Source organism: Xiphophorus maculatus, chromosome 3, assembly GCF_002775205.1.
Source record: "Xiphophorus maculatus strain JP 163 A chromosome 3, X_maculatus-5.0-male, whole genome shotgun sequence".
In the NCBI taxonomy this organism is placed as follows: domain Eukaryota; kingdom Metazoa; phylum Chordata; class Actinopteri; order Cyprinodontiformes; family Poeciliidae; genus Xiphophorus; species Xiphophorus maculatus.
This window is the reverse complement of record NC_036445.1, coordinates 29262502-29285774: the sequence shown is the minus strand read 5'-3', so window position 1 is coordinate 29285774 and position 23273 is coordinate 29262502. Positions and strand designations below refer to the sequence as shown.

The window sequence follows — 23273 nt, the reverse complement described above, 5'->3', positions numbered from 1 at the left end:
GCGTGCGCGCGTGTGTGTTTGTGTGTTTTTAAGCTTGTTTTCATGTGTTGAGCTCAGAGCAGGTCAGTCAGACTGGAGGCCAGTCTCTGGGGAGGAATCGTTCTTATGCGGAGTTGTTCACCTCATTGGTGGTTTATGTGCTGCAGCCAAGACTTGTTAGCACCAACACACACCAGCCTCTGACCCTCTCCCAAGCCCTGCTCTCTCCCCTAATAAAACACTAAGTAACTCCAGAGAGCTGCGCCGCCTGGACGAACAAGTGTTTGTGCATGTATGATTAGACACATAAGCGTGTGTGTCGGGGGTCTTTCAGCAGCTCTCTCCAGGGTCCTGCTTTAATAAACACTTGCCTCCTGTATGGGGCTGAGATGTGTGTGTGTGTGTGTGTGGGTTTGGGGGAATGTCCGTCCACTGACGGATTCATGATTTTCCTGACACACTAATTCAGACATGTGTTTATTATTGCCTCGGGCTGCTTAGAACGTTCTACATAATTCACATATCTCGAGCTTGGCTAAATAAATTGTTCCAAGGCCAAACTTCGCTTTGCTGCTGAATGTGTGGTCCAAAAACATAAAGCGCTTTTAAGTTTAGAGCGTTACAGTTGGCATCTGTACATAACAGATTTTACATGTGTATAACATGAGGAACTGGAGTTTCAACACCACAGAATGACTGAGGACCAGGAATCTGTTTAGCTCAATAGGAAACGTGGATTGAGTCATGCGAACGTTATGCTTCATGTTTTTTCAAATTTCACTATATATATTTTTTTAATTCAATAAGTTAGAGTCAGTAACATAGCTTTGGAACTGAGCCTGCGGGCCTGCCATCCTCACCATATCCAGTTTGTGACACCAGTTCAGCTGCTCCTCCGATGGGCTTGGTGAACACACCCACAATTCCTTTCCCCACTCCAGAGATCACCCCCTTGGCTTTGCTCCCAGCTGAGCTCTGCGTCTCCCAGTTCTTCTGGAAGTTCTGCATGGGTTGGTCCACGATGCCGGCTACGGCTCCTGATAGAAGGAGAAGAGAAAAGTCCTGAATGTAAAAACGATCCATTTGGTTGAATAAATACTGAGACGACATGTAATGTGTGTGTGGATTAAAAAAGGTTATCTATGAGTATTCATCTGATGTTTGATCAGTGATGATGACTGGATCTTAGGGATTATAACATTACAACTGCAGAATGCATGTTACAAAAAATATATTTTTTTACATCTTTTTTTAACTGTCACCACATTGAGACAGTATGAGATAGATGATGTGAGAAAAAAAATCAAAGCCCTCTACATTCTCCCAGTGGTAACTAGAAACAGAGCAAGGAGGGTCTTAGTGCTGCCAATCATGCCTGTGTGCCTGCTACTCAACCTCCTTGCTCTCTTCTACGCTACAGCCCCTCCCTGTCAGCAGAGCCTGACATTAATGCTATGGTTAGTTAGCATAGCCACCAATGGTTATCCTCTAACAGTGGGCTGCTTCTCCACAATTAGCATCGGAATAATTGACAGCGCTAAGCCCCGCCTCCTGCCTCCGATTGGTTGCTTTTGGTTGGGAGTGGTGCATTTCTTCAGACGGCTATAGTAGCTCAAGGAAGAAGTGGAGAAGATCGATCTTTTAACAGTTTCTCTGTCTCATATTATTCTGTCACGACATGGTGGCACTTCTAAAAAAAACGGGAAAGAAAATATTTTTTTAAATAAAAGTTACATAGCAAAGCTTTAACTGATAGACAAAGCATTTCTTGGTGACAGTGTGTGACTGTTTGGGTCTGATTTGAGTTTCTTTGCTCTCTCAGCTTTTATAAGGTCCCACTGCACTCTGTAACACATGTGTTGCTGCGTTTTATTGGACAGCAGAGAGAACATGTTCTTCTCCGCTCTGTGTGACCTAATGCTGCAGCAGGAGGGATTGCACATTTGGGCTGGCCGATGGAAAATAACTAACAACCGAACTAAAAAAAAAAAAAAAAAAGAAAAAAAACAACCCTTTCTTACTTTTGATACCGTGCAGCTACACATGTAAATAAATAAATAAATAAATAAACACCAACAAAGACTCTGGTCGAATGAAAAGCCTCTGAACCTGTGTGGATGTCTTCATACCTAACAGGCTGATTCCGAGGCGAGACAGTCCCTGTCTCAGTCCGTCCCCCAGGCTCTCTGGAAGCTGCCGTCTCCACTCCTCCTGCCGGGTGTAGTGCTCTTCATCCAGGGACAGGCGGTCCATGTTCCGCGCCAGACTGGTGGCCAGGTTAGTGATGGATGTCAAGGTGCCTAAGCACGGGAGGAAAATATGTTTTAAACATTCGGCATTTACAGTGATTCAGGGAACGCTCTGAACAGGCGGAGAGGGGAGGAGGGAAAAAAAAAGTTGAGAACTCAAATGAGAACAAATTAGGAGACTGATAAATCTAGATGTTCATAATGAATCTTCTCATCTGCCAAGAACTAACGCTGAACCACAAATGAACTTTAATAAGCACAGAGTGTAAAGTTTAAGAGAATAAATGTGTCATGACTCAAAATTCTGGGAGAAATTCAAAAGAAACTGAAGCATTAAAAAAAAAAAAAAAAACAGACCAACATTTTAATCCACAAATAGAACAAAGAAGAAGAGCTGGGAAGGTTTGCGTTACCTTTTGAGATGTGCTTAACAAACGACGTGGTCCCTCTGGAGACCCCGCTGACAAATGCCCCGGGCCCCCGGGTGAGGCCCTCGTAGGGGAGGCGGAAGAAGTCGGACACGCCGTTGCCGATGCTGAGCACCAGGCTGGCGGGACTGCCGAGGATCTCCAGGGACCCCACGACCCAACCTGGGACACACACAGAACACACACCTCAACACCACACAGAAAACCAGCCATGTCACTTTGTCACGCTGGGCGCCGAGTGACGGGGCCAAACAAAGATTTTTTTTAAAATTATGACAATAAAGTCATAACATTAGCAGGATAAGGGCACAACTTTACCACACAAAAAGTCGTTTTTATGAGGAAAAACTCTAACAGAATTATTAAGATCTGATGTGACCGGAAGGCCATGCTTCTTTCTTCATGAATCAAAGTCCTGCTGCTTAGAATGATTCATACTGATGTATTACAAGATGAAGTATTTTCTTATATGTAAAACTGATACCAAAGTATAACTTCACACAATGCACAACATTTAACATTTTAATGAAAAATCAAATAATGCAGGAGTTCTCATAAAAAATATTTTTTTCTGGTAATATTATGACTTTATTCTTGTTTTGTTACATATTTTTATAATAGTAAAGCCATATGTATGTATAAAGCCATACATATGGCTTTATTCTTGTATTACATATTTTTCTGGGGATACTTTTTCTGATAAAGTGACTTTATTATTGTCTTACTATGACTGCATTCTCACATTCTTACATATTTTTCTGATAATATTATGACTATTCTTGTATTATGATGCCTTTATGCTGGTAACATGACTATATTCTTGTATTATTATGACTTTAAAGAAGAACTCTTAATCATTTTGTCTTTGTCTTAACCAGCAGTGAATCTCACACAGATTCACTGCTGGTTCCTGTTTCCAGATTGAGGTCAGAAAGGTAAAAAGTATATTTTGAACACTGTTTTTACATCTCGTCATATAATTCTTAAAAAGAAATCTGTTGTGCTGATCATCTACCTTGCCCTTGTATTATTTTTTATTTAGTCATCCAAATGTATTTTTATTTTGTTTCCCCATCCAAATCAATTGCTCACAGTCAGTAAAGCTGAAAAAGCCTGGACTCCGGGCAAAAATGTTGCTTTGACGTTTCAATATTTGGAGGGAAGCTCAAATAAAAGATCATTTTCAAATCAAATTCAGCTGGGACGTTTCAAACTGCTGACAGAAGTTTTGTGTCCAGCAGCGAGGAAAAGGCATCCATCTACATCACTTCCTCTCGGATGAGTCGTCCATATGCGTGCCTGTACAGAAATCTTCCTCTCGCTGCCAAAAGCTATTTGAAATAATCATTCCAAATTCGTATCTTAGGGATACAAAGACTTATCAGAAACTTTTCACGCATGCAGGAAAAAAAAAGAAGGAAAAACCACACCTGCATGTAATCATACGCGAGCCTCAGCGAGATTTACAGCCTCCTACTATCTCACCTCTCTCATTCATCCAGAGAGTCCCGCTCCGATGGCACGGCTCACTGATATTTATGCTCTGAGAACTGCATCACAAAAATCAAGCAGCCATTTGTCAGGACGCCAGGTCCTGCTCTGCTCTCGTTCTCTGTCAATTTGTGCTTGAGCTTTGGATTCTAATTGAAGGAAACCAAACCCAGTGGGAACCGGCGGTCCTTTCGGTTTTATAGGGTCTCAGAGCTGTGGCTTTGCTGAAGTGAACAGTTAAACAGGAGATGATGTTTAGAAGCCGGAGAGTTCTGCCGCTAAACACACACAGACACGTTTGATGCGCTAGCGGGAACGTGGTAGGCCTTTAATGAGCCTTCTAACGTTCTAATAAGTATTTTTATGCGCTCGCATGTTAGATTGTGTGATTGGGGGGATCAGACTGCTCTCCGTTAATAAGCCTCAGAGTGCAACGCTTCCCAGAGCCGCTCTCCGCCTCTGACGGCTGCAGGAGAAGACGGCGGTGAGGTGATCTGCTGAAATACGAGCAGAAAGCGGCGCTCTAATGAGAGACAGCAGGAAGGAGAGTGTGTTGCTGATTTCTGCTGCGGACATGATGGGGTTAAGTCACACCATGTGTGGGAGGCTCAGAGCGGACGGTAGGACAACGCTCAGGAGACACACAGGGCCGTCTACCTGCTCCTGCTGCTGCCCACAAATTAACCATAAAATACTGTTTTCAAACAAATTACACACCATGACTCATCGGTTAGCAGTAAATCACCACTGAGGAACAAAGCAAATCTGTCTTGGGTTTTTGCTCCCACTTGTTAACTCTAGTGACCAGAGACTGCAGCTGGTACTGCAACCAGTTTCCATGCTGCCCAAAGAAAAAAGAAGTGGACATTTCTGTATTCATTAGTTCTGGTAATCGATTTAAAAATGTAATCAGATTAATCACAGCTGTAAGCTTGAAATATAAAAATGCGTGACGTTGTTGCAGGAATGGAGATCTGCTGCATTCCAACTAATTAAAATTCAACCAATTATCTGATTATTTTGTAGCAGGAAGCAGGTCATGTAATCTCCCAGTTTGCTACAGCAACTAAGAGAGACTTTCTCCTCTACAAGCAAACTTGCTCAGGAAACAACTGACAGATAAGATTTTTAAGATTTTATTATCTAATCTGTGAGTGCCCTACTGCTTTCTGATACCACCCTGGGCAACTGCCCGTATCAGAAACCGCCACTATATGCACGTTTTAAAAAAAAAGTTTTATTTTCTTAAAACAAACATGCCTGAATGTTCTCAGTTTTTCAGGTTTTTGTATTGAGGCAGGATATTGATTAAAAATATCCCTCTCCTCCTCTCCATTCATTTCCTATAGAACTTGTGCGATGAGGCCACAGTCTCTTGTCCTCGTCCAGCTGAGGGATCGGTGTAATTCCTGTGAAATGTGCAGCTCGTACACATTGATGTGACACGCAGGTTAGCAAGGCAACACAAGAAAGATCAAAAATGTTCAACTTGTGTTGTCACCTTTCACTATCACTCACTGCTCTCCTTGTTGAATCCATAACACGCTGCTCCATAACACTCCATAGGAGAAAGACTGTTAGGTCTAAATAGACAGCTTGACTAATCTGCATCATGTAATATTAAGGAGGTTATTAATTGAGGAGTAACATTACGTTTACATTCATAAAAACCCCTACCAGCTCTGAAGAGCGCTCCAGCAGCGTAGTGCATGGCTAAAGCGTGAACCAGCTGCCTGGCTGTGGTGAACACCGGCCCCCTTTCAAACACGGAGAAGGACAGGGGCGTGTGGTCTGAGGCGATGTAGAGCTTCAGGGAGGCATGGATGCTGACCAGCAGGTGGACCGGCTGGATGGAGAGCCTCTGCAGCCTCACAGGGTGAACCAACGCCTGCACCGACTGCAGCATCTGCATCCAGAACCGAGGAGAGACGAACACAAACGACTCAGATTAAAGTGATCAGCTTCATGTTACTCCTGCTCTCAAAACAACTGACATGACGCCTCCTGTCAGTCCAGTGGGTTTATTATTATTACCAATAACAATAATAAGAAGAATGTCAATAATGTTTCCTTATAGAAACCTTTTAAGCTTCTTTGAAAAATTAATTTAAGCATAATGAACTGTTTGATAACTGGAATGTATGTATGATTGAACTGAAATTATTTTTTGTGTAGAATGCCTCAAGATGACATATGTTGTGGATTGGTGCTACATAAACAAACTGAACTGAATTAATAACTAGAAATAGATGATAAATATTCTTCAGCAATGCCAGTTTTGAGCAGCAGGACAGCCTGATAACTGCAGCATCATGGTGCATTGTGTCACATGACCGTTGTGTGTGGATGCTCCAGGTCTAAAGCCCAGGAAAGTTGGTGCAGATTTTATTTGCAGCATGTTCCACAAATTGTGCGGATAAAAGACGTGCAAGTGGGACAGATCAGTCCGGCCGCACTGCTGAGAATATGTATGCCAAACAAACTAAAAGAATAATACCACGATGAGATACTGTAATGTTGTGCCTCGTTACTGAACAAACAAAAATGAATATTAACAGCCACCAGAGATCAGAAACCAGTCGCAGAGCCAAAGGGATATTAATGATAAAGCAAATAAAAAGAATTCCCCTCAAAGTTCCTTTACAGCCTCGTGTGAAACAGTTTTAAAGCAGCTCAGACCTCCTGATTTGGAATGTTTTAGGATCGGAGCGTTGGGCTTTAACGCCAATTTCTCCATGGTTTCCTGCAAATAAATTCACCTGATGTAGGACTCCTCCATTTTTTTGTTGCCCATTTTCTTTGCCTTAATGTTGACTGATGAGGCAAAAATGCCTCACTAAGTATCTGAGGTAATGAGCTTCACGACCTTCACCTTTGTAAACGTGTTTGTCTGCCTGAGTTTCGCTCTACCTGAGTTACTCTTCCAGAGTGACGTTTTCATGGTGTCACGGGAAGAACATTTACACAAGAGTTAGGAACTTTATTTACAGGCAGGCTGCTTTCAGAAAGAGGCTAGCCTTCCTTTGTTTGATATGATAAATAGGATCAGCAGCAGAACAATGTTTTTTAAGCTTTTTTTTTTTACCCCTCCAGGGGTCTTTTGTGGGCTCTTGTGTCCCTTAAATGACAGTAGGCTGACAGGAAATGGGGAAGGAGAGGGGGGAAGACATGCAGCAAATGTCGTCGGGTCCGGGAGTCGAACCTGCGACGGCCGCGTCGAGGACTCAAGGCCTCCAAATACGGGTCGCGCCAACCACTACGCCACCACGGCACGCCCAGCAGCAGAACAATGTTAAATGATCCAGGAGTTGCTCACCTGCTCAGGTACGATCAGAGCTCCAGGCTCTCTGCCCCTCTTGGCCTCCGCTGGCCTGCTGGGGATGTACGTGTCGAACAGCGTCTTGATGTAGTAAACAAAAGTGTCCTCGATGTAAACTCTGGCAGGCTGGAGCTGGAAATTGACCTGAGGTGAAAAACCAAACAAAGCTTTTTCTGAGACCTGCTACTTTAAAAGAAAAAAACCCCAGAGAGATTTAGATGGATATTACCAGCCTGTCACTGTGACAGCTCAACATTTTGGTTTATTACTAAGGTATTGATTTCAGTATTAAAAAAAAGAACAGTGCCTCCTTAAAAAATAAAAGTATTTAGAGTCTCATTACAACCACAAACTTCAATGCATTTTTATCTCGGGTTGGGCAATTAACACATTCATTTTGATTAATTATTTACATTGATTTTAATACACATAAACACGTCATCCACCAACAACAATGGATGACAAAACCGCTTCGCTTCCATTTGAGATTCACTTTTGCTTCTGAAAATAATCTGATTGGATGCTGAAAAAGATTATTGTTGTGTTCAAGTTGTGCTTAAAGCAGTTAGCCTAACAGCGAAGCTAGTCAAGATTAAAATAGCATGTCAATGCTAAACATGTTGCAGCAGTACGTTAGGATAGTCCAGTCCTCATCCACAACTAAATCCAAGGAAAAATATGTGTCAAAACTTGAAAACTGATGTTCATCGATATCTTTACCAATTTGAAAAGAAAAAAAACCTCGGTGTCCGATCACTGATCTTTCAAAAGACTGACCTGTCGATTCAGATTTTGGTTGATAATGATTTCTTTGTCTGAGATGTTCTAGAAATATAGCAAGAACGTTGCAGAGTTGGTAACAGTGTGGTGACTGTTGTTAACTGCAGACATGCAGACCTGACCTGGTGGGTCAGTCTGTCAGTCAAATCCCTGTCACTGCAGAGCAGAAGAGGACAGTGGTTGGTTTTCAGATGTTTGCTGAGGTAGATAAGATCAGTGGATAAGATCAGTTTCTATGTATCGGTCGATCATCGACTGTCCAGAATTAAGGCAATCGGGGCCAATTTATCTGTGCACCTCTAGAACATTCTGTTGATGACTGCAGCAGCAGGGCACAGATCCCTAAAGACCTGAATCTGTCTTCTCCATCACAGTCTTTCTACAAAGTGTTCACTCGGGTGGATCTCTGTGGCTTCATGGAAACAATGTTGAAATCATTTTTCTTTCACTTCACAATTACGCTGTACTTCATGTTGGTGCATCACATGAGGTAAACCGAAAATCCAAATAAAACACGTTGACATTTGTAGACAGAATGTGAGAAAAACTTACAGCGTCTAATACGTTGTATAATAAGTAGGGGTTAGCCACTCGGCTGCTACCAGCCATTCTACCTCATGTACACTGAGGAAGGAAATGCACTAGGGGAAAAAAACTGAAAATGAGTTTAACCTCCTCCACAGTGCGCTGGTCCCCAGTCAATGTCATCCTCAGCTGGAGGAAGCAGGAGCGTTTGAACTCCTCTAACCCTTCGGGGGAATTGCCGGGATTGACGTCGATGCTCCATGCACCCCCGGTTTCAGATGGCCCTCTCTGATCTTGGCACAGCAGGACAGGGAAGTGGAAACTTGTCCGGTTGTACAGCTGGTTGTCGACTTGCAGGCTGTAGCAGTAGACCTCGATCAGAGACGCGTCAGCCATCAGAACGGAGAGGGAGCAGGAAGCCATGGCGGAGTCTTCGGCCAGCTCGGGGGGTAAAGACGCGGGTGCCGGACCGAGGCTGAGCAGTAGCTTGGTCAGCGTGAGCCTCAGCAGCTCCATGGAGCCGCTGGGGTTGGTGATGTCATCACTTATCACGACGCTGGCCTCACTCAGGAGGATCCTCACAGACAGTTTGGAGGATCTAACAAACAAAACAGAAGCTGTCAAAAGTTCAGCCTAAAAACCAGAAAAAAAAACCAGCCATGCTGAACAGCAGCAAACAGATTATGTTTTTCTGTAAAGCAAACATGGCCTGACAATGACGCTTGACTGATTACAAAGAATAATTAGATACCAAACCCATTCATCTTGGATCCTGTGAATTTTTGACCAGAACATGAACAAAGATCAGAGTCTGATGTCATTAGTTTACTTTTACCTAACAAAGCTCATTATGATTATATCCTGTTTTGGCAAAATGTCACAGCAGCCCCTGTGTTGATGTAATGGAATAAAGCTGTAATAAAACGCTCTGCTGCGCAAACAATTTCAGCCATGACAGCAGATGGAGGTTTTATTGCCCCCCTGTGGTGGAAAACGACGGCTGCTTCCTTACATCTGCCCTAATAAATACGAAAAACATCCACAATAATCATTAAGAGAGTTTTGCCGAGTATATAAAAAGCACATGAGCGGATATTTGAATGTTAGTCAGAATAACATGCAGAACCTTTTTTTAAATTTTTAAAATAAAAATAAAAATGAAAAACAAGAAAGCAGACTGCTTTACAGAAAGCAGTACCTGTTGTGCTGGTTGATGACGGCCTCCACGCCGCCTTCTGGGGCCAGAGACAGAACCAAGGTGCCTCTCTCATACGCCACATGTACGTACAGACAGCCAAAGCTGGGCAGGAACACCACCTGATCGGTAAAAGACAAAAATACAAACATTTCTTTAAAGAAGAAGAGCTGATCTTTGCATATGAACATTTTGGCCTTGAATAAACTCTCAGGATGAAATGTTAAACTCTCTGCTTCCCTCTAACCTCCACCATCCCAGGTTACGAGTCATCAGAAACTCACGACCAAAGGAAGACCATCGGCGCTCAGCGCTTCTCCGAGCAGTCATAACAAGTCTGACCTTTCACCTCCCACCTCCACCACTCGGGTCAGATTCAGATTTCACAGTAACCAGAGCTATGCAGCCCTTGTGTCAACCCCAGCTCACAGCTGCCTAGACACAACACCAAACACTCCTCCTTAACAACTTATTAATGCCAAACATCTACACTCACCAGAGGACTAACACACGCACACACACACACACGCACGCCCGCACACATCCACAAACAGACAGAACCAAACCTAACCATCTAAACATTACTTTCTGACACATAAAACTTGCTTTTCTGGGACATACCAAACTTGTTCTCTTAATACAAAGCTCAATGTTGCTAAAAAGTGAAAATAAATAAATAAATAAATAAATAAATAAATAAATAAATAAATAAATAAATAAGAGCTAACATTTACCTGAAGAGATTTTACTGTCATTGTAAGTCTGGTTATTAGTCAGCTAATTCAAAACATCAACTTTGCCAGAAGAGAAGAGATCTCTGGCGCCATCTAGCTGTGGAGGGCGTGTTCAGCGGGGATTTCTTGTTCTTGGAAATCCATTAACTCCAAGTTAGAAGGTAAGGTCAACCAAATGTTCAAATGTTTGTTAAAAGATGTGGATGTGGAAAGTTTTTTTTTGTAGAGGCGGGCAGATGCATAACGTCTTCACCTCGCATCAGACAGGATAGCAAATTTTTTACCTGAGTGCCGGGAGAGTTGATGTCGATGGGGTCTGTCCAGTCGGTGGCGCTTTTATCTGACCTGGTCTTCAGCTGCAGGGTGGGCAGCAGCTCTCTCTGTCTGCACTCTGGGAAGCTGGAGAAGTGGTGATAGAGCTCATGGTGGAGGGAAGAGTCAGCAGGCAGCGGGCGACAGAACACCTCGCTCCTCGGTGTCTCTGTGACGGAGGAAACAAGGCGCGATGTTAGAAAATTGTCAGTGGAGAGAATGCTTTCTGTTCAGATGAAAGGAGATGAGAAACAGGGGTGAAATAAAATCTTGTTGAACAACTGGAAAGCTGAAAGCCTTTGGGGATGTCTTTTCCTGTCTCTGTTAATGAAAAACTTCAGCTTCCCCAAAGCATAGTGCTGCCACCACCAAGTTATACTAATGGGACTGTGTGTTCAATACATGCATTTTGCATAAAATACAAAAAGTTCTTTCTGTGTCTCATCTGATCAGAACATCTTCATGTTTGTCGTCTTTCCTCAGTGCGTTGTGGCAAACTACAAATAGTTTTTATGACTTTATTTATCCAGCAATTGCTTCCTTTTTGTCACCCCTCCATAAAGCACTATCACAATAAATTGTCTTAGAAATTACAGCGATAATCGATAATATTGTTGCTTTGAGACCATTTTAAAGTAATACAAAGACTGCAGCACAATAATGAAAGTACATCCTCCCCAAGACCAATAAACCTTCATTTCTTACAAATGTTTAGCACTGGAACTGGAAGTCATTTTAAATATCCAAAATAAACAACCAAAGCATCAAATACAATTGATACTAAAATCTCAATAAACAAAAAAATGGCTGCTGAAGACTTCTGTCCTCTAGTGTCAGGGAGAAAGAGAAAGAAACGAGAAAAATACAAAACAATCGTGGAAAAGGAAATTATCAAGCTTGTTTTAATTTATCATGCGATTAATTGATTAATTGCTTATTGCGACAGGCTTAGTGGAGAGCTAATAGCTATTCTGTCAACAGATTCTCTGACCTGAGCTGCACATCTCTGATCACTCTCCCTCTCTGTCTGTCCTGAAGGTTTAGATGGGCATCTGTCTCTTGGTAGATTTGCAATGGTGAGATACACTTTTCCTCTCCAAACGAAGCTCTGAGACACTTCCAAAGCTTGAGATATTGTTTTAGAACTAAACCTGATTTAAGCCTCTATAAACCAGACTGACCTGTCCGGTTTGTTCCTTGGTCTTCATGAGGCCTTCACAGAACATCTGGATTTACACTGAGATTAAACTACACTCTGCTCTGCTTATTAATTAGGTGAGTTCTGATCTAATGTACAAAAGCTGGTCTATTATGTACAATCTGAAGAAGACGCAACAAAACATAAGAGAAGTCATGATATCCAGGGATTTAGGATGCTGTTTACCTTTGACGTTCTCTTTAAGCAGCAGTGGAACAGGACACCTGTTTTCAACTAGCATGCGTGGACAGGGGTCCTCGTTTAACGTGATGTATGTCACTCCAAGATGTTCCTGATATGTCAGCACTATGGCTCTGCAAAACAAGAACGAACAAACAAACGCGTAAATAACTGTCCGCAAACTGTTCGTGATGTCCTGTAACCGCACTGAGATAAGAGCTCACACACCCATCAACAAATCAAAAAACGTTGGATCGTTTTCGCGTCCGTCTGTGGATGGGAGATAAACCTACAGGCAAAAGCCAAGAGGTGACACATCTTTACTCCGCAGGGCTCTGCGGCTGGGGTTTTATTTTGGTTTACGCTATATATCTGTGCTGATTACATGTGATTGTGAGCCAACACACTAAATGAGAGGAGCCAGAATCAAAACCAGAACAGCAGAAAAACAGACAATGTATGTCCGCTGTGGTGCGTATGTCACTGCTGAGAGCTGTCCAAGCTGCCATCTAATCGGAACGCAAGAACTGAAAATGATAGAAGAGGAGAAAAAGAACAAAAAAACAAAGAAGAGCTTCAGATGGATTACATAAGACAACCTTGGAGAGCGTAGCAGTGGAAATGCTGAGAGTATCTCTCCTCCTGCTTCACCTCCAGTGTTTAACAAAGTGTAGCTAGCTGGAGTCCAGAGGCAGCCAGGGTTGGTTTGCCCTGCTTTAAACTAGGAATGCACAGATTTTCACTTCCAACACCGACACAGATATCTGAGGCTTAGCACTGACCAATACCGATCTGATTCAGAAAAACAGCTGAATTGACTTAAATGTTACTTTGTTGAAACATGGACAAAAGTATTTGATCTAATGTACTGCACCAGTACAGCACACTTAAATACACACACAGCTTCATAAATCTGGTGAGACATGTAAAAAAACAACACAACTTTAAATTGTTCAGTCAGCACAGTTAGATGATTAGCAGTCAATGTAAAACAAATAATAAAGAAACAAAAACAAAAACAATAGTATGTTGGTCAAACATGTAAAATAAACTGCAACAAACCTTCTTTCAAATGGTTCAGAAAGTTCAACTAGGAATTCTAAATATGTCAAATAAATAATAAAGCATGACATCGCTCATATCAAATAGTTCTGCCCTTATAGATCGGATATATTGTCACTGACACCAAATCTATAATTTCTTTTCCCAATGTCAGGACTGATGCAGATATTAATGGATTGGTGCATTTCCACTCTAAACGGACTGCCACACCCACCTGCTGCACAGGCCACGCCCACAGTCCTGATCCACAGGTATGGACAGGCTCTGCCTGGGGAGGTCTGGTCTCACCGGAGCAGGGAGGCTCCACGCTGCGTCTGCGGCTCCAGCGTCAGGCTTTGAGACCAGGCTGAACAGCATGTGTCTGAGAGGCAAAGGGAACTCCACCGACCCCTGGACAGCGGGCTGAAGGAGGTCCCAGCACGGCACGGAGCACGGCTTGGCCAGAGACGACCCGTCTGAGGGAGGGACGGTGAACACGGTGCTCTCTGGTACCTCACAGAACTGGTCAGGGGACAGGAAGGAAAATTAAAATGATTGGAGGTGGAGAGGACATTATGTTTTGGCATTCAGGAGACATAACGAACTAAAAATGGCACCAAAACCCAGATGAGCTAGAATAAAAGCAGAAAAGAAAGACCCAAGGCATACAATGCGCAAGTGATTACAACCGACGATACTTTGTAAAACCACAATGTTATTTTACTTTATTCCCTTTCCCTCTAAGCTTGGTGCTAAATTGGTAGCAGAGAAATCCTGCTGTGTTGGTTTAGCAGCTAGCGAGCGGTGAGCAGTGCAGACTTCAGAGATCAGGCACCAAGCATGATGAAGAGAGCAACTAGAAAGGCATTCCTGGCCTTGTTTGTGGTCTGTGTTTTTGCCAAATCTTTAGATTTTTTTGATTTTTTTTTAATTCTCTCTCTCTCTCTTTTTTCTTTTTTAAGTTTTTTCTTTCAGTCAATTAGGGGCAAACTGGCAAGCTTCACCATTATTCTAAAAGGAGATCTGAAGGACTGTTAAATGACATCACAGCATTGTTGCTCTCTTTGGGGACAGGCAGCAGATGAAAGCAAGCGGGGGAAACCTGCATCCAATTCTGGGTGTTTGTCTAATGTCCCTATGAAGTGTCATTGCCACATGGGGAGAGCGGTGGAGGGAGGAGGGCTGGGGGAACATGATCTGATGGAAAACGGCTTGCAACACAGTGCGGCTGTGCATATATATATATATGTGTGTGTGTGTGTGTGTATGTGGTAGGGGTTTTGAGGATTGGTACTGGGGTAGTGGAGCATGCTGCAAAGCGAATGCGCTGCATGTGTGAAGTTCAGCAGGAGATCCAAGCAGGTGTTGCAGAATTCAAACTTCATCATCTGTCATACTTGTGCATTCTCCAGATGAATGAATCAGTGGGAAAACAAAGTGTGCGCTACCTGTTCGCCTCCTCCTAAGGTGTGGTTGGTCAGCAGAGGTCTGTAGTGGATGCTGTAAGGAGTGTTGTTGACCAGGATGGTTCTATCCTCTATCTGCAGGATCTGGACTCCGTGCCTCACTACAGAGGACACACAGAACTGACACACCTGCAGGGAAAAAACACAAATACACTAATTACTCTACCTGCATGACTTTTTGTTACATAATGTATAGTTTCAAAAATATATGTTCTTGCTGTCCAAAACAGCAGGAGAAACATATGTGAAAAATGTGGAAGAAGGCATTTCAATTGTTGTTATTATATATTCATATGCTTGTTGCCATGGTTGTCTGGTTTTATTTCATTTTTGTCTCTCTTTCTGCAGGTGTAGGAGCAGACTCTTGGGGTGTTGACTTATATCTCTTCTACTCCTATCCCCACTTTTCCCTTTAAACCTTTTCCCCTCCTTTCTCCCTGTCTTTTCTCCTTTCTTTTCCATCTCCGGTTCAAAACAATCTTAAAACTCTTAACATACAGAAACAGATTTGCTCTTTAAAAAACATGTTAGCATCAATATGCCAGGAGGATCCAGGAGGAGAGTCTTTCTCTCTCTCACCTTCTGTTTCCCAGGAAAGGCTCCCAGAGAGATGTCAACTTCAACGTATCCCTCCTCGTCCAGGGTGACCACCACAGAGCTCGTCCCCTCCTTCCATCGAGGAGAGGTCAGATCGTGAACCAGCTTCAGTGCCGTGGACTTGTGCACTGTGTTGGTGTGGGCCCAGTAGATGCCAATCTGAAAAGCTTCCTAGACGGCGGGGGGAAAAAAGATTCAGTGACAGAACAAAGCACTGAGAGGATGATGTGGGGAAGACTGGGAGAAAAAGGATCAAATCACTGTCTGTCAGAGGAGACCACATTTTCTAAAAAAAACAACAAAAAAAAACCTGGCATTTGATTGCATTTTGGAAACAGTCGCACGGTAAAGTCAGCTGCAGCTTAAGTTCTGAAACACAAACTCCGTGTCAGTGAATGGCATTTCTAAAAGATATGGCAGCTACATCCTCCTGCATTATTGGTTGCTGTGCTGGGATGACATAATGAAAGTGCCAAAAAGATGGCTAAATTACACAATGATTGTTCATCTGGCTGAGATGCATCATCAAACAAACAGATCAAATCACAAACCTTCTCCTGTTTAACCAATCTGGCATGTGACCTACAGCTAAGACTCTGCTCTTGGTTTGTTGGGCCTTCCTAAATATCATGGTGCTATGGAAACAATGCTTTATTTGTTTCTATTTCACAGCCTTTTACGCACTTACAACTTCTTATTTTGTTCCTTTGTGCTGAACCCTATTAGCGTCTGCTCTTTGATACGCTGCCTCACGGCTCGGCTCTGGGTTAGTGAAATTTGTGTGTGTGTGTTTGTTATGTTCCGTAGGGGAAAACCATCTGCAGCTTTCTTCTACTGATCTTAGCAGCCAGAGAGAAGACATGACTGCAGTACACTGTGACAGAGCTTGGCTATAGTTGAAGACGTAGGCAGGGAATATTGTTGTAATGCAGCTCTGCTAGATGATCTCAGGATTTGTACTTATTAGTCATGACTGAAATGAGAAAAGAGCTGGATTCATAATGATTGCTGTGATGTCATAAAAAGACATCCAGGTCCTGATGTGAAGAAAAATTAAAGGACCTCAGAAAATATTCAGTGTTCTAAAGACTCTAATTATAATCACTTTGCTGAAACGTTAATGTACAGGTTTAATGACGAATGTGATTCTTATTTACATGAAGCTTTTTCATCAACTCTTTTCTCATATGTAATGCCTCATGAAATTATCCGCACACCTTGAACCGCTTAAACTCCAATGTGTTGGAATTTGAACAGATCAACACAATATAGTACATAATTGTAAAGTGTCACATTTTGGATTTGCTTCTGCTTCTCCCAATGTCTAACAATATATATATAAAAGACCAAATGTAGCCATGGTAACCAATGGAGTCAGATCATCTTTCTTTGGTCTCCCATCAGGGATTCTCTGAGTCAAACACAAAACACTTCGGTCTCATCAGGACCAACTTTAGAGCCCCTTGTCTCATCTCATCACTTTTCAACAGATTAAACACATTTCTGAATAATTCCTACCTTGAAATTTGGGGGTACAATGACTTTGCCGGCTGGTATCTGCAGTACAATGGTCTCTCCCTCAAAAAGCCACAGGTCCCACTGAGAGTCATTGACCATAAGAGCCCAGGGGAGCAGTTCCACCAGCAGTGTGTTCAGTCCAGGTTTCCACTGGGACAGCTTCACCTGCATCGGACTGTCCCACTGGGCAAGCGGCTCCAGCACAGACCTGTTAGAGCAGAAGAACTTTAAGATTAATCTCCCTGGTACAACTTGAGCATGACTAACATAATAAGACAACAACCCTTTGAAAGAACAAGAATATGATTAGAATACTAGAAAAATCATTCAATTTTACCATTAATTTACCTTCAGAAAATTACAGTCACATGTAAAACAAACGTCCATGATAGAGCTTGTTTTCCGTTGAGATCCCTGAAATAAACCGGTTGATGCGTAAACCTAAATCAATATGGCACTCAACCTTTATTATGCACACAAGCCATGAGGTTTAGTTAGCATAATTAAAATGTATTTTAACACTGACAGACCATCAATGAGCAGACAGCAGTCACAAAGACTAAACAAATATGAAGAGAGAAATGGCCTGTCGACAAGCTATGCGACCCGAACAGATTCAGAGAAGAGTTGACAAAGCATCTGGGATCACACACCAACATGTTGGGACAGAGACACAAAGCCAGACAGACAGAAACACACAATCATTTTTCCACCAATTCACAGACACAGCAGCCATTTCAAAGTAATCGTGGTCTCCTGAGTCCTAAATATTGCCGAATGTTAGCGGAGAGCCAAACAAACATTTTCCACAGAATTCCTCTTAAGTTCAAAGCCATTAAATACGATCCAGTCCTTCTCCCACAAGACCACCTGGAACTGGCTCAAGCTACCAACCTGCCAACTCAAACTTGTCACACACCTCAAAGACTCTCTGCTGTGACATGGGACCTAAACTGGGAACAGCTTTTCCTTACCGTTTACTGCTATTTATGTTGCTATGTGTGGTTAAATAGGTGGTTGACCTCAATGCCGAGGACAGAAAACTGCAGGCATCATAAATCACATTACACAGCTCACAAGAAGGTAATTGAAAGAAATGTTCTCAACTGCTTCTGTCAAAACCCAAAAGTGGAGTTTTGAGGATTTTAAACGTAGAAAACGCAGCAGCTGAGTCCAGCCATTACAAGATGTTTATTTAATTATTGTGGAGTTGACGCGCTACCACTGAAAAACCAGTTTGGCTTATTAAAAACACCATATTCACAAAAGTAAGTTTGGTTCATTTTGGATTTTCTGCTGCAACTAAACTGTCCAAACTAAAAATCTTAAAGCATTTAAAACTAAAATACACAAATTAATTTCCAACTTTAATCGAACTGCACAATATTGAGGTTAAATTTTAAAATTGTGTTTCATAATGATTTGAGATAACCACAGATTTAAAAAAGTACACACGAACCATTTACATTTAACATATAATTGCAACATTGTTAATACTTGAAATGGCTTAAAATTTAATGATTGACTCTGATTGGACTGTCTTAGCCTCAGACTTGACTTGAGGATAAAGGCTTGTGACTTTCAAAACAATGACTTGGACCTTTGTTTTGATTGCATTCAAGGTCAAAGATCAGTCCTGTTACATTAAGTCATTTTGTCTTCACAATGAGGGACATGAGGCTAACACACTGAAAAACCTACACTCAAAATTAGAAAGCAGCCTGCTTAAACAGACAGATCATATAACAAGGTATATGATGGAGTTTGCTTGCAGAATATGGCCACTTTGTGTGTGTACCTGTTTCCATTTAGGACCTTCTCCGAAAAATGGGGGCCAAAACCGGGTCCTAATGTGATGGTTAGGGATTAAGTTTATAGATAAGGTATAAATTAATATTAACATTTGGCCAGGGTTAGGAATGTACTGGTAATGGTTAGGGTTAGGCTTGAATGCAGTTAATAAAAGGAATGTAAGTTAATACATAGTTCTAATACGGATAAGAATACAAACTTGTGCGTGTGTGTGTGTGTGTGGGTGTGTGTGTGAAAAACGAATAGATTTTCAAGAAACCACAGGCAGACATACGACTCAGATGTCCAACAGATCCTCTGGGACTCTTTGTAGTCCAAAGCCTGAAGTGGAACATGTGGTCGGCTCTCCTACCGCTGCTATCAAGATGTGACTAGTTGGTGACAAAATATGATTTCCACGGAGACATTTATAAACACTGTATATTGTACATGCAGACTCATCCCATTGCTACACGCATATAAGCAGAATACACATGCACACTAAAGTGCAGTGCTTGAACTTGAAGGTAAGGCCTTGTGGTTTGTGTGTGTAAAAAATGACATCCAGAATCTCTGGACTGCTGCTCTAGTTTGGTGCACAGCCCTGTGTGGAGATTGCACTGTACAATTTTATTATCTGAACAAAGTAACCAATAAAAAGAGGCTGACCTCATTAAAAGCAGGCTTGCACAACTTTGCAGCAAGAATGCGAGAAGAATCTTATGATTTGAAAAAAACAAAACAAAAAAAACAGTGGTGGAGGGTCTTTATGAAAAGTATTATGAAATCTGAGATTTAAAGCTTGCCACAGAAGAACTACAATTAATCTTAAAAAGAATTATAGATGTTGACTTAGATGGGCTATGAGGTATTAAAGGGCCTTGATGTGGTGAGCGCTGATGATGTGATTAGTGGGAAACTAGCTTAAAACATACATCATGTTTTTCATTTCCACCCTGCATTTGTTTTTGTTTCTCACTGTTTACAAGTAAAAGTGGATGAGGAAGGCTTTTCCACATTAGGTGTCTTAGCAGGCACCCAGAGAAGACTGAAAGATGGAAAGCTTTTAAATCTAAATCCTTATTACACCGTGACAGGGATTCTTAGAACATTCACCAGAATTTATAACTAATGCTTCAATTTTGTTTTTACATTGTCTGATTTCTGCCCTCTTAACCTGCAGCAGGTGACTCTGAGCCAGTTCTATGACACCACATTCCTGCTAATTAGAAGGAATTACAGCACAAATCTAAAAATGACTGCTTACTAACTAGCATTCAATTAACAAATAACTTTCTAGAGTATGAAAATTACAATTGAGCTCTATGTACTTAAATCTGGCTACATAAGAATGAGGTGGTTTGATCTGAATTGAATCTGGGTGAAATAAGCATTTCAACAGATCAACAATGTTATAAAGCCCCTTCTCCATTGTCAAGTCTCACTCTAGCCATTTAATGTCTTGTTCGATTCTAGCCAAGCTGGGTGTGCCTCCGTTGGCAGTGTGTTCCTCACTACGTGGGCGTGAATATGGGCAGGAAGGTGGGGGTGAAAGTGGGAACACTGATGATGTCATCCTGCATGTGCACCCTTGGGCGGCCAGTTTCTCCGAAATCTCTCGGTATATTTTTTCATTGCGGGTTGCCCCAGCTCCTCAGGCACAATTGATAAAAAGGTTGGAACCACGAGGTTTGACCAGAGTTATCAATTTGCCGTTAGCCGTCTCGACAACTACTATGGTTTTGCTGAAGATTGAAAACTACGGTGAAAATGTTGATGTAAATCCACAGGACAATCAACGAATGCAGTCTGCTGCCAATCACATCGCTTGCGCGCAATACCTGGCTTGTACCACCCCTGAAGTTGGTCCACAAAATACGCGGGATCTGAGATGAATCTGGCTGGGGTTCACAAGGAAAGATCCAGTTATAGCCATGCCCAGGGAGGAAGGGTTTATGTTAAAATATTTTTCAAGGTGCTATTAACAAACACCCAATGTCAAGAACAACCCACCTAGTGCTTGCAAAGAGATGCCTTCAGATGATCTTTGTTTAGAATTTCAATTGACATAAATAAAACTTAAGACAACAAAGTTCAGGAGGGCGTACCTGTCAGTGTCCTTGGTGACGTAAGGCCATGGTGACTCTGTGGTGGTCTTGGGGCCATAGAAATCAGCCAGGATGTGTTCCGGGTTGTCTTCATTCCCTGTCTTGTTCATTATCTGTTTGATTAGACCGGTGGAGATGGGTACGGCACAGTGTGACGCATCCTTATCCTCCCTGAGGGAAAACAGCACAAACTCAAGAGTCATCATAGATCCTTGATTCCTTGTCAAAACACACACCGTTTTTGTCTTGCTACCTAAAACATCGAAAGTGCAGTCTATGCACATCAGTGCATAGACCGATCCCACGTGATCTCCTGCTCGGTGCAGGCCGTGATAAGTCATTGTTTGAAAAGAGAGCTAGAAGCTGCTGTGTGTGTGTATTTCTGCGAATCTGGCATGGAAGCTTGTTTACTTACATTATGCCAGAAACAATTCAGCAATGCTCTTTTATTTCACTATAAAACAAGACATCTCCTGACAGCAGCTAACTGTTCCCATTGCGACCTTCGGCTAAACTCCATTTTTACCCTTGAACCTTGAAGTGGGTGGAATCTGTCTTTTGTTATAGTTTTTTTGTGTGTGTGACATGGAGCTTGCCTTACAAACACTAATTCAAAAAGATCACAGAGAGAGCTAAATGGCAGTAAATAATCCGATTGGATACCTCATCTCCATTCGTTGGTCAATTATAGACCGGACTCAAAAAAAGAACCAAAATCCAAACAATGTAATAGCATCTACTCTTTCTCTGGGAAGCATCCAGTTCTTCTTGGCTGCAGCAGAGAAGCCCCCATAACCCAGAACAGCAGTTTGTTAACAGAGCCCATTGTGCTATAAAGGGAATGCAGAGGGCTACAGCTTATGGATCTGGAACAAGACTGAGGAGAGGGACAAGGTGTTGACAGGAAGCTTTTCATCCAGAGCGGTCCCTGAGGGGGGAAACTGGACGGACTTCTGATTTTAACCCACCATTTTCCTATGTGGCGGCTGGGATGAGAGGAGCAGGACAAAACCGTTCTGGTTAAGACTTGTCTGTGTCTCTAGCATTGTGGACCGCAACTCTGCTCCCTACCTCGTCCATTAAAGTCCACAGCTATGCGTAATTACAGGATGGAAAGATGAGCTGTTGACCAGTGAACATTTACGATTGGATCTATCGTAGAGGTTTAGGGTAAGCTGAAAGGTTGGGTTGGAGGGGGGGTGGGGTGTCTCTGTACATGTGTGTATGTTTACAGTTGTGGCTTGTAGTGTGTGTTTGAGAGGATGAAGAGAGATGAGCGATGGATTGAGTTGGGCAGGGGTAGCAAAGAAGAGAATGTAAGTTTGTGCGGTCTGAAAGCAGCTCAGACAGGGGATGGATTGTAAATACAAGGAGCTCTGTGGTTGCAATCTAGAAGGACAAGACACTTGGTTTTTTTTTCAAAGCTTGTTTTTTTGCACGCATGAAAAAGATTTCTGTAAAACAACATCAGCCAAATATATTCCCAGGGACAGTATGCCCACTGTGGTTTCTTTATTGCAACTGAAACCAAAACAAACATTGTTACCAGATATCTAAATACAACGGTTAACAAAAATATCTCAGAAGCAGTCGGTCACGTTCAAAGATTTATCCTGTTTGTTCCCATTACCGGCAAATGATACCAAAAAGAGCTATAATTTTTCTGCAAGGGTGCATAAAATAACAAGAATTAGAGATGTTCAAATACTTTAATCAGTAGCGAAAACAACACAATAAATTCACTCGTGATTGCGAGATCACAATCTCGCACCACAAAAATAAAAGGAGGAAAACATGCAATGTGAGTAGATTTATTTAGTGAGGGAAAAAAATAGTTTCAGAAATAATTATTTTCAATAGAATTACTGGTGCTTTAATTACCCCTGCTGATATTGCCTTATATACCCTTCTTTTAAGACGGCACTTAATCTTCTCCAATAACATTTCACAAGATTGGAGCATATCAATAGATGGATTATTTATCCAGAGTACCCTCTTATGCTCTTTTCCCATTAGGAGTTTTAGAAGATGACTCTGGAAGAAGGTAGATCATGTATCAGATAAAACTTTAAGATTTGCCACAGGTTTTGGATTAATGTCTTGTTGACCCATTTTCAGTTTGGTATCCTCAAGATTTTTAGTTGAAGGAGTTTGTGATGCTGTTCACTGGATTTCCAAGGTCTTTGGAGGAGAAAAGGATGAACAGCATCATTGATGCTTCGTCACACTTTACAGTGGACATGAACTGTATTCCTACATATTCATTCTTTGGTCCAGACCTTTTGTTGTCCAAAGTGCAACCCCCCTCCCCCCCTCAGCCCCTAACTCCCTACTCTGAAAGGTTAACATTTAGCCAAGTACA

General features: G+C 42.1%; 1 protein-coding gene across 2 annotated transcripts in view; it reads right to left on the bottom strand.

The window, feature by feature from the left end:
• Positions 1-23273, bottom strand: part of vps13b (vacuolar protein sorting 13 homolog B) — a 301790-nt gene that overhangs the window by 5529 nt on the left and 272988 nt on the right. For both annotated transcript variants that reach the window (XM_023331569.1, XM_023331568.1), the window contains exons 51-64: positions 20912-21082; positions 17013-17220; positions 15477-15665; positions 14880-15026; positions 13667-13953; positions 12397-12524; positions 10985-11181; positions 9970-10088; positions 8919-9369; positions 7464-7610; positions 5825-6053; positions 2642-2818; positions 2109-2279; positions 840-1016 (exon numbers count right to left, since the gene is read on the bottom strand). In XM_023331569.1, the coding sequence (XP_023187337.1) occupies positions 840-1016; positions 2109-2279; positions 2642-2818; positions 5825-6053; positions 7464-7610; positions 8919-9369; positions 9970-10088; positions 10985-11181; positions 12397-12524; positions 13667-13953; positions 14880-15026; positions 15477-15665; positions 17013-17220; positions 20912-21082 (2798 nt within the window). The remainder of the gene's footprint in view (positions 1-839; positions 1017-2108; positions 2280-2641; positions 2819-5824; positions 6054-7463; positions 7611-8918; positions 9370-9969; positions 10089-10984; positions 11182-12396; positions 12525-13666; positions 13954-14879; positions 15027-15476; positions 15666-17012; positions 17221-20911; positions 21083-23273) is intronic.